This window comes from Chrysoperla carnea, chromosome 5 (genome assembly GCF_905475395.1).
Source record: "Chrysoperla carnea chromosome 5, inChrCarn1.1, whole genome shotgun sequence".
Lineage (NCBI taxonomy): Eukaryota > Metazoa > Arthropoda > Insecta > Neuroptera > Chrysopidae > Chrysoperla > Chrysoperla carnea.
In genome coordinates, this window is record NC_058341.1 from 15,943,716 (window position 1) to 15,956,318 (window position 12,603).

General features: G+C 29.6%; 1 protein-coding gene across 2 annotated transcripts in view; it reads left to right on the top strand.

Moving 5' to 3' along the window:
- Positions 1-5,977, top strand: part of LOC123299555 (atypical protein kinase C) — a 143,984-nt gene extending 138,007 nt beyond the window's left edge. The window contains exons 4-8 of one of the 2 annotated variants that reach the window (XM_044881780.1): positions 1,305-2,159; positions 2,541-2,764; positions 2,827-2,997; positions 3,126-3,256; positions 4,993-5,977. In XM_044881780.1, coding sequence (XP_044737715.1) covers positions 1,305-2,159; positions 2,541-2,764; positions 2,827-2,997; positions 3,126-3,256; positions 4,993-5,080 — 1,469 coding nt within the window. In that variant the 3' untranslated portion in view covers positions 5,081-5,977. Of the gene's footprint in view, positions 1-1,304; positions 2,160-2,540; positions 2,765-2,826; positions 2,998-3,125; positions 3,257-3,786; positions 3,903-4,992 lie in introns of both variants that reach the window. The other variant, XM_044881779.1, reaches the window with a different exon arrangement.
- Positions 5,978-12,603: the final 6,626 nt, after the last annotated feature.

Sequence of the window (12,603 nt, forward strand, 5' to 3'; positions counted from 1 at the left end):
ACGAATAGTAACTTATTTCGATCCATTTAATTTCCATGATATGAAAATCAAACATTCTTTATTAAAATCTAATTAATTTCGACTTTCGTAATCATTTGTCTGACTAAAAATGATATTCCTATATGATATTATAATTTTATCGCGCAAGAGGGGGGATATACGAATTCAATTTTCTTTTACAGAACCGGATATCTCAAAAAGTGTTACTTTTCATTATATTTTATTAATTTTAAAGTCCCTGTTCAAGAAACAATAATCTTTTCTGAAAGAGGTTTAATAAATGACGATACATCGCAATATTTCAAACATAGTTTATTTAATTTGCTTCATTTTATATTAAGAATTAAAACTATCAATTTTCTGGAAACTGTACAAAAATTTTATAAGAAAACAATTTTTGTACTACTTTAAAATTCGTTCGAAAGTTTTATATGGTACACTTTGTAAGGTTCAATCAATCACGATGAATTTTATGAAATAACAATAAATAATGATAATATTGCATAACAATATTTATTTATTTCATAAATAAGTTTTACTAGCTGGACAAAATATTTATTATTTTTAAACAAATTAATCAAATAACATTTAACTCAAAATTATAATTTGAGTTAATAAAATTATGTTAAAATGGATTTCTTTTATATATAAAATGCAACATTTATCATGTTTCGGTGAGACATTTCATTCAAAATGCCAACATTTTTCTTTGCAATTCCAAATAAGGCTATAATGAATATTTTTATAGTGTTCAATTATAAATGGCCGAAATAAAGTTAGCTTCACAATAAATCACTACAAACACTAATAATTTTATTTCAGAATATCTTTTCGAATTCGCTGAATACGAATTTAGAATTACTATTTATCCTAAAATGATCAAAAAATCGAAAAATTGAGTATCAACAACTTCGTACTTTTGTTTCTAACCAAAGTAAGTACTCTTTTCATCCTCAGAGAGACCTAGGTTCCTTTAAATTTTGGAGGATACATCCGAACGTCATATTCAGAATGTATAGCTTCTAAAATAACCATTAACCGTTTTCGAGATATTGGATAAGATATGTCTATTAAAATATCAGCTGACGCATTATCACAGGGGGTTTAAAAATTATACACACCTAGGACTGCTTCACTTTTTCAAACCAAAAATTTAGTTGCCGTGAATCGAGTACTGTAAAAAAAATCTACATTTGGCAAGAAAAGGCACTCACTTTTTCATTAAATAAACTTTCAAATTCGTATTCAGCGATCCAGGAAGTTTTAGAATAGATATTTTAATTTTGGTTTGTTTTTGTTTTCAGGGAGTATTTATAGACGTGGAGCACGACGATGGCGTAAATTATATCGTGTGAATGGGCATATATTTCAAGCGAAACGATTCAACCGACGGGCATTTTGTGCATTCTGTCAAGACCGTATTTGGGGGCTGGGTCGACAAGGTTTCAAATGTATACAATGCAAATTGCTTGTCCATAAAAAATGTCACAAACTCGTGCAAAAACCGTGTACAAACGAACAAATCGAGCCAATCGTTCGTGACGAACATAATGGTGAAGCTCAATCCACGTTGGGCACACCGAACACAGAATTACTCCCAGATTTAAAAGAATTCCCAGCACCACCGCCAGATATTACCGGCGAATCGGTTGCGGTTGAAGATCCATCCAAACAGAACGACAGTGAATTGGAACCGGGGACACAACGACAATATTCCTTAATTGATTTCGATTTAATTCGGGTGATTGGACGTGGCAGCTATGCGAAAGTATTAATGGTTGAATTGAAGAAAACACGACGAATCTATGCTATGAAAGTGATAAAGAAAGCGTTGGTCACTGACGATGAGGATATTGATTGGGTACAAACGGAGAAACATGTTTTTGAGACAGCATCAAATCATCCATTTTTAGTTGGTTTACATTCGTGTTTCCAAACACCAAGTCGCTTGTTTTTTGTTATTGAATTTGTACGAGGTGGTGATTTAATGTTTCACATGCAACGGCAACGACGTTTACCTGAAGAACATGCACGATTTTATGCTGCGGAAATTAGTTTAGCATTGAATTTTCTCCATGATAAAGGAATTATTTATAGAGATTTAAAATTGGATAACGTATTATTGGATCACGAAGGACATATTAAATTGACAGATTATGGTACGTTTTCAATACTTTTTTTTATCCTAATCGCAAGTAGGAGAAAGTGTCCTAATAATCCCATTAAGAAAAAATTTATAAGGATCATTTTACTATGAGTCATCATTATATAACACTTTCCCCTACTGAATGACCTTAGACATATGTAATTTCCTAAGCAGTGGCCGATATGGATTTATCAAGCACTGTCTCTAAGAGAATTCTCGCCACGATATCAATAATCACAGAACTCTAGGTCTCAGTTCTGAATTTAGCAAAGGTGTTAATGCTCCTAAGAATATATGACTCCTTATCTTAAAAACTAAATCATTTCATTTGTCTTCCCCTGTAGAAACCACTCATTTTTAACTGTTCTCACTTTATTGAATTTTTTGTTTTTAGGAATGTGCAAAGAAGGTATTCGACCTGGTGATACAACATCCACATTTTGTGGTACACCTAATTATATTGCACCAGAAATATTACGAGGTGAAGATTATGGTTTTAGTGTAGATTGGTGGGCTTTAGGTGTATTATTATATGAAATGTTAGCGGGTCGATCACCGTTTGATATAGCTGGTGCCTCAGAAAATCCTGATCAAAATACTGAAGATTATTTATTCCAGGTAATTATCGATAAAAAAATTAATTATTACATTTACGTATTAAATTTGTACGCATTTTCCAGGTTATATTAGAAAAAACTATTCGAATTCCAAGATCACTAAGTGTAAAAGCAGCTTCAGTACTTAAGGGCTTCCTTAATAAAAATCCAGCCGATCGTCTAGGATGTCATAGAGAAAAAGCATTTATGGATATTGTAAATCATCCGTTCTTCAAATCCGTTGATTGGGAAATGGTACGTTTAATTAATTTTCAAAACATTTTTCTTATATTATCACATAAAAAAACAAAACAATTTTTACTTTTGTTTTTAAACCAATAAAAAAAATCAAAAATTATTTGAGCTTGGAAAACTTGTTGTAGTTACGTCAAAAGCAGGTACCTCCACCATACATGCCTATTGAGGAAGAAGTTAAAGATGATACACTGTTAATAGTGAAGAATTTTGACCCACAATTTACACGTGAACCAGTCGAATTAACTCCAGATGATCCGTAAGTTGCTCCACATAAATATAATATGGGAGCAACAACCCAAAACAAAAACTTTCCTGCTCGGCTTCTATTTATACAAATTTAAAGCAATATTACATTTTTTGAACTTACATATAGTTGCTTGCTTTCGTTTAGAGTGAAAGAGCATCGTTTTTTTGTTTCCATCCAATTTTTGTTCATTTTTTTTACAAATTCTAAAATTTTATATGAACGATATTTTAGTGAGAGTAATTTTTATGTGTCAATCTTTTTAAACAACCTATATAACTATTAATAATGGGCTCATTCAGTTTAATTAAGATTATTCTGACGCATCATCAAAGATGTCTACAAATTGCAAATTAAATCTGACCACGAATGGCTCATTTTTGGATTCTGCATATTATGAAACAAAAAATCTCAAATTTTGAGAAGAGTGGAAAATAAAGATTGAGACATGAAAATTGAGTAAATCGCTAAAACAAAAGAAAAATAGAATATTAGCAAGCATCCTAATGCTATAGCATGGCTTTTTATATTTTTTATTATAGCTAGAGCAGAAGCAGGTAACACCTCCATACAAACCAAAAATGGATTCTGATCGAGATTTATCAAACTTCCCACCTGAGTTTACTGATGAACCTGTGCATCTTACCCCGGATGATCCGTATGTATTAATTAGTTTAACAAATTTTATTTTATTTTTTTACAAATATAGGTATTCAAAATTTCGAAAAATGTTCAATTTATTTAAAACAACAAATATACACTTTTGGTTTGATTAAAAAAGTCAATGCCGAATTACTTTTAAAGTTTTTTCGATTTTTTTGGAAACTTTGAATTCGGCATTGATTTAATTTATTTTCGTACACTTTCCATTATTTTTACCTTAGCTGCTTAGAATTTCAAATTTGTTTGCTAAACGTTCCTATTTTTTCCAATTCTTTTTTTATAATTTTACTCACAGATGGGGTTTTTTTACCAGAAACAAATCTACCATAAGGTATTCCCCCTCGAATCCAAAAAACAATAATTATGAATTTTAGCAAAATTTAACATAAAATTATTTTTTCGTTCGACTTCTGTGAAATCTAATCAGAAGGAACATATTTTTGATTTGAAATATTCATGTATGTCTTATCTTATATGACGCAAAAGTACAGGTGTAACGATAAAAAACACTAAATGGCAGATCCCTCCGTGGCTAAATAAAAATTCACTTTCAAAAAACGGTTATTACAAAGATTCTAAATTTTCTGAATTAAACCCTCTCTGCATTTGAATACAAGGTGTCCAAAACTATCTCATTAAAAACATATAGAGCCGATAGAGATGTAGAGGATCAAAATTCTAAGAAGAAAATTTCTTTGCAAACAAAGCTAATAAGCACAGAGTTAAACGAAGCCCTTCAAAGAATAATTTCACTTAAATTGTTTTTTATTTTGGAGATATGCATCGGTAAATGCACATAAACTTGGCCCAGCTCTAATGAAATCGACCAAAAATTTGTAATCTATGAAAAATATGCTTAAAGGCAATTCATAATAATCGATAAATTCTCAAAATTACAAGAGATAATAAACGAAACTCTATCTCGTTGAGGATACATCGATTTCAAAAACTACGCAGGAACTATCTTCTTAGATGTTTTTCCTTTATATCACTCAGCGCCTGTAGTGCGATAATTTTAGGACACTTTTAATTAAATTTAATGAAAATTTTAAGGAATAATTACAATATTATTTTTAATATTTCAGGCGAGTAATTGAAAAGATCGATCAGTCAGAATTCGAAGGATTTGAATATGTAAATCCATTATTAATGTCATTGGAGGATTGTGTGTGACAACACGCCTGTCCGCTACATTATCGTGGTCCTCCAGGTGCTCCACCACCACCATTTATAACAACTCCTTTATCAACACCATCATCAATTACACCATCATATTTAGTTCAATCAAATTCACCACCATATATGACACCGATAACACCGCACAATATGGCCCCCTCATTTGCAGCAACACCGTTAAATCCACCATCAGTGTCACCGCTAATGGCACCTCCTATGTTTGATACACCCTTACCGCCACCACCGCCAGCACCCAATTTTCCGGACGATGGTCCCGATTACGATGATGTTACAGATGATATGAGTGTCTTGCAAATAGATGTCAAACCTCCACGTACATTGTTGCAACATATGTTTTGCCTTCCTCTAAACTAATTCAAATTGTTTAAAAAAAATATATTAAAAAATTTAGATAACAAAAAAAATGATACTTCTCAAATACTTCGAAAAAAAAAAGAAAAGCCATTTTCCTATATAAAATATAAATTTTTGTTAAGTTTTACTTTTTATAAATAATGTTATTCCAAGGCACAGTAAGTTCTAAGCTGAAATTCTTAAATATTGAAGCTAGCAAAGTTGCAGGTTACTGTTTTGAAGCAAACTTTGCTTATTCAATTTTTTAAACCCCTTAAATCAAACATAAGTCCGTTATTTCTAGACTCAAACGAGGATTCGGAAAGAAATGGTCCAGGAATTTACTGCATTATGTATTAAGAAAAATTAAGACCCAAAGACAAAAAAATGTAGCTCATTTGATGAGTACTTTTCTAGATATCTCTAGAATCACGCAAAACAAAAGCATTTCGAACAGGATTTTAGGTGATATCTCAAAAACTACCCACTTAATCGTTAAATCCATCAGATTCTTGTATTTTTTAGGTCAAAATTACTCTATTTAGCAAGTTTCATCCAATTCCGAAACAAAAAAACTTTTAGTGATTTTCTCAAGTTTTACAAAGGGGTACGTACTCCTTAAGAAAATTGAATAAAGTTAGAAAAGTTTGTTGTTCTCAATTTTGATAAAAATCATGTTCTAGTGTAATTTTGACCCAAAAAATTCAAAAATCAAATCCATTTGACAATTTTGCGTGTAGTTTCTGAAATTTTTCCAAAAAACTTATACGAAGGGTAATATCCCGGAGCAATTCGTCAATATCTAGTAGACAACGAAAAAAACTAGAAAGTTGGAGCAAAAAACCTACAAAATTATTAGATTCTAATTTAAAATGTATATTGCCCTTTCAAAAAATTTTCTGTATCTCAATTCTAATTTTAAGAACAGTTTAACCATCTGATCCACTTATCGTTATTACGATTGTAACCAACGTTGTCTCGGTTGCTACGACGAAGTCCTAAGTGGATCAGTAAACCATTCAGCATAGAACTTAACTGCACCTTTGTTCCAAAGTAGAGAGGAGATATTTAATGCAAGAACGCTGTGTAGCATTGTTTTGTTTCATTTATCTGTTATTCTTTTGTAAGCAATTTTAAAAAGAATCTAAAAGAAAATATTTTTCATTGTCTTAGATAGATAGCATATCAAAACAAAAAACTAACCTAATTAAAAATATTGCACTAAGCGAAAACAAAAAAAACCTACTATGGTTTACATAATATAACAGAAAATATTGTTAAAAAAATCATAGATTTAACCCTAATACTAGAAAAAAAACCGAGATGGATGAGTTTTTTGATAATCATCCTGTTTAAAAATAAGGTTTGGTAAGTATTTTTTATTGTATAATGGTACTAAAATATTGTAAGAGCGAATTTTATGTGAAGTTGTGGAATATTTTTATATTATGTTATCATTCCGAAATATGGGTCGGGAAGCACGGCTTAATTTTGCCCATCACATGTCCGTGGGCAAAAATTATCCAAGGGAGAGGGGCTCAAATTTTTATTCACCACGTTAGGTCATAAAGTAAATGTCAATAAAAACAAGAAACTCTTTTTTCGAGTAAGAGATCATTTTATTACGTCCAAAATATGATATTCAGTCACTATTTTTCTAGTTAAATCTGAAGAAAAAACTACAAAACTCCGTGCGCATTGATCTCTACACCGCGATGTAAATTGGGCGTAGCTAAACCACTTAGTCGATCTTCAGACATTTTCGATCTTATGAGACGATGCTAAGTTGAAAAGGGACGTTCATTCGTTGCTATTAGCACAGGCAAAACTTTCAGAACGCAAAGCATTTTGTGGACATTTGGAAACGCATCTTCATTTCGAATATCGAGTACTTTGAGTGAATTTTTGACGTCCTGACCATCAATGCATTTTCGATTATTCAAAAATGGATCCTGTAAATGTGTTAGAAACAAATTGATGTACAGTATTTGCGTGTCGTGCGCACGGGCATAACCTATCCTATATATTTTGATATTTTCGACTAAATGCTATGCGTTGATTTTTAGATTATTATCAAAAATTTACCTTTTAGGTTCTAAACTTAAGAAAATGTATTAATAACACTCAATCAACTCGTAAATAAAAGTTGAATAGTGTGACTTTGATTATAATTGTCCTATTTCTGGCTCTAGATATCCTAGATCTAGATTATTTGATTTTACGGCGCCGAATAAATTTCTTTTTCGTTGGTGCTAAATCTTCCACATAATTATATAAAATTCGCTCATTAAAACAAAACACAATCTGTCAATTAATCAATGTTATTTATACAGAAAATAAAGTGTGCTATCTACGGTACAAAGATGGTACCCCCGTCTCATGTCATTCCATAAACACATTCCATGGATACCTTTAATTAGTCTTTTAATTTATATTATGTACATCATAGCTGAAGTAAAAATAACAAAAAATCTTTGCCTATATAAAAAAAAAGACACTTTAAAATATATTTAACAAAAAACAAAGAAAATTTAATAATTGAAAATTATTAAAACGAAAAAAAAAATTACATAAAAATTAATAAAATAATAATTTTATATAATTGAAAAAAATACAATCGATATGAAAGAAAAAAAATGATATTTTCTAACTTTCTAATGTTAATTTGATTTTTCTCCCTTCCATAAATTACCATACAAAGTATTTTGTCATTTTTTTGTACTCCCCGTGTTAGTCGGATCAATGAAGATGGTTATTTCTGAATTATCAAGAACGCTATTTAAGTTAAAAAAGAGTTATTATTCGAAATGAGAGTATTACGACTAGCATTAAAATAGATTTTTGCAAAGTAAAATTTCATTGCATCTTCGAAACGTCACTTTTATTAAAATCCCAACGTTCAAGATTGAGAAATTTTCGTATTACTTCGTCTAATGGTCTTCGGGTCCCCAGTCTCAAAATAATGTTTAAGACATTTAACATCCCCATATATCGGTAACCAATTTTTCCCAGAAAAGATAAAATTTCGACATATGGTGTGCTAGATGGCTCGAGATCGCTCTGTTTGATTACCGAGCGCTTTATCGGCCAAGAAGCAGGCATTTGTATTAATAAAAACGTTCAGTATTTGATTATCCGGAAGAATTAAGACCTTATCCAAGCATTCTCATAAAATAAGCGTGAGAGAATCTCTCTACCAGCCGTTCTGAAGGGTTAAACAAATATTTTATCAGTTGTAATATTTTCTAACTCGAAGAATATCTTGTAATAAACACTACTTTCGGAAATTCGTAACAAAATCGCTGGTGTTCTTCGAAAATTAAACAAATTGTTTGATGAATTTCATAACTTCATTGATTCTAAACTATGTGTCATCAGTATTGAACTATTTTTGTGTATTTACCAATATTTAATTTAATTTGTAAGTTTAAAATAACGCAGCTACTTTTTTAATTATTATATTTCATCATTTTGTAATAATTTATTCTGTCAATCATTTTTTTATAATAATTTTGTTTGTAAAAGTATTATTCCTAGATAAAAAAATTCCAAAATAGTACAAGAAAAATTGGTTTATTCTGGAAAATAACAAATTATTTTCAATTGAAGTTTTATTTAATGCTAACATTTAGTCTATTGTTAAATGCTAATTTTATAATAATCAGGTAGTGACAAACCCTTGGTAATCGCAGAATATTGGATCGATTCAATTTTATTGCTTTCACCGTAATGATGTTTCATTGCTGGATATTTAAGCGTGTATCTTCAAGCAGACAAGTTGTTATTCCGACCGGCCTTTGTCTCTTCTCTCGCTTGGTAATCAAGAACAGTCCTAACACCTATTTTTCTCTACATTAGTGTTCAAATCCGAAAATTATTTCTTGGGACCCAGAAAAAAAATTAAAATTGATTGGTAAGTTGAAGATGACATTCATATAAGAAGATAATTGAATCATTTTATCGGACATTCAAGAGAGCCGAGTGTCTGTCATCCAAAACTCAGAAAATTGTAATTTCCAGGGTGTTGGACGAAGAACAGGTTTGGCGTTTTTTCGAATGTCAAACAAAATGATTTTTAAATTTTTTATTCAGTATCTTTTTATTTAAATAGCATCATTAACCGATATTCATCAATTTTAAGCTTGTAATAACAAATTTTCCGAGCTTCTTGAAGAAAAAGTCTCCGAATATGAAAATTTCCGGGCAGGTTAAAGTTATTAAGCACGACCTAGACGATACGAATTATTATCCTTATATTCTTAAATCCTAGAAAAAATGTGTATTAATTTCAAATGAAAAGTAATTTTTTCTTCCGGAATAACCTTAATTTTGATCAATTTTTCTGGTACTTAAAGCAAATATGTATATTTAGAAGTATATAAAAAAAAGTATATTCAAAAATAATATATTTCTCTTCAAAAAAAACAAACTACTCCTAAAAAAACTAAACTACTGTTCTTATTGATAAGGGACGTTGTATAAAATAAATAAAAAACTTAAATTTTTATATTATCAAAACTACTAAAGTAAAAAATCACACACACAGCGCTGCAGTGCTTTAAAGCCACATTTTTTCTGAAATATACTTATTAACTACCTTAAAAATAACTTGATATACAATTTCTTGAAAATTTAAACAAAAATAAATTAAAAAAAAACTATACATATTTAAGCTTTCAAAAAAATACAAAAATTAATTCCAAAATAAATAGGTTTATATACTTTATTTTTATGTAGCTAATTATTGTAATCTTTATAATAAAATATAAGCTGATCTATTATTATTATTAAACTATATTTAAAATAAATTTGGTGTTTTTATTATAGTAATTTTATTATTTTCAGAAATTCATAGTTCGTGAGCATAATTTGATAGAAACTAAAGAAATTCTTGTCGGACAGTCATTTTTATGTAGTTTTCATATTTTTGTGAAGAGGTATGTATATTACATTATTGTAAAAGGTATGTATATTACATTATTGATAAATTTAATATGTCCAAGGTAGAGTAGTGGCTAGCTCAGGCGCCTCCGGTTAAGGAATACGTCGGTTCGTATCTAGCATTGCTCGGATTATTTTTTAACAAAAATTGATTTTATACTGTATAAAATAATCATTATTATTCATTCATATTTATTTAAGGTGAAATATGTACAAATATATAAAATAAAATAAAATATCCTTTTTATCAATTTTTATGGTTTAATTATTATTATTTAATATTATACCTACCTTTATCTATTATCCTTTACATAGATTTCAGGAATATCAAACAGAACCTACATTTTTAATAAAATATAACTACAATTATTCATTTATAGGTAAGTTTATTGGAAAGAGGTAAGTAAAGCGAAATACGGAATGAGTAAGTTTAATAAGAAAGGTGAGATAAAGAAAATAAGTACTAAGTTTAAGAAAACAAATTTATATTACATTATTGATTTACAAAATATGTCATTGGTGGAGTAGTGGTTAGCTCTGTCGCCTCCGATTATAGAGTACCTCGGTTCGCATATAGCATTGTTGCGAATAATTTTTTTTAAGATTGCTTTATGACTAACATAATTACTTTTTTCCTTTTTTTGTGAAATAACATGTTCTCCTATTTCAAAATCTTATAAAAATTTCATTTAACTTAATAAATTTTAGCATTTACAACAAAAAAGCAACTTTAGCTCCGCGATCTTAGCACCTCATGTGCGGAATTTCGATTGACCAATTATATCATCTGAAAGGTCAGAAATTGGTCATAAAAGGTCAGTTGGTCTCATTAATTGGTCAGCATCAGAAAATTTTTTATTAAAGATTGAAAAAACTCGATCTATGCGCGATCGGGAAGCATTCGCTGATAATTGGTCAGCTAATATAAATAATTGGTCAGTTTAATTTTATATTCAAAAAATAATATAATTTCGAAAAAATTTTCAATTTTTTCAACATTTGTACTAGGAGAACATAAGTGGGAATTAGTAGTTCCTGATAAGGAGAAAGATGAGTAAGTGTTTTCACCCCGAAAGTCTAAAATTTTATTTTGGCAGAAAGTTATTGGTCTGCCCACTAGTGGTCACACTCACCAAACACGGGTGTGCAGACCACTAACTTTCTGACTTACGAGGTGACAACAATTACCTTACTATCAGGTACTACTTATTCCGTTCGCCCATGATGTTCTCCTAGTAGAAATGTGAAAAAAATTGAAGTTTTTGAACGAAAAAAAACTAATTTTTTCATCATTTGTACTAGGCAAACATGTTGTGGTGGAAATTTGAAAAAAAAATGAAAATAAAAATCATAATTTGCTTAAAAGATTTAATGAACTTTTTTTAATATATGTCCTCACCTAGTTTCGAACCAAGGGATTATTTATTCGAAGTCAGATACGCTAACCATTATACCATTAGGGCTCTGTTATTCGTATTAATAAATAATTATATTGATATTTTCGACTTTCTTAAATTATAACAAAAAGTAAAACTCATTTTCGGAAAATTTTGAGTAGTATTATTACAAAAAAAAAAATGGCAAACGAAATACTTACCTATCGTGAAGTTCGAAATACTCACCTATTTTTAACTGAAATAATATTGTATAGCTACAGAGAGATGGGGAAAAATAAAATAAAAACAGGGTTTGAGTTTTCAACTTTATTTAAATGAAATCAAAATACATAAAAACTATTTACGAATTACTTGCACATAATTCCATATAGTTAATTTCATCTCACCATTATTATTCATTCATATTTATTTTAGGTGAAATATGTACAAATATGTGAATATAATAAAATATCCTTTTTATCAATTTTTCTGGTTTAATTACTAATATTCTATATTTTTTCCTACCTATATTCTATATCTTTTATCTTTTGCATCGATTTCATCGATAGCACCAACATCGAAATTAATTTTAGTTCAACAGGTTTACCATAGATGGCACTGTCACCGAAATTAATAGTCAGTTCAACAGGATTACCATAGATGGCATTACAATCGAAATTAATAGTTAGTTCAACAGGTTTACTATAGATTCACTGTCACCGAAATTAATAGTCAGTTCAATAGGATTATCATAGATGGCATTACAATCGAAATTAATAGTTACTTCAACAAGTTTACCATAGATGTCACTTCTGTCGAAATTAAAAGTTAGTTCAATATGTTTACCAT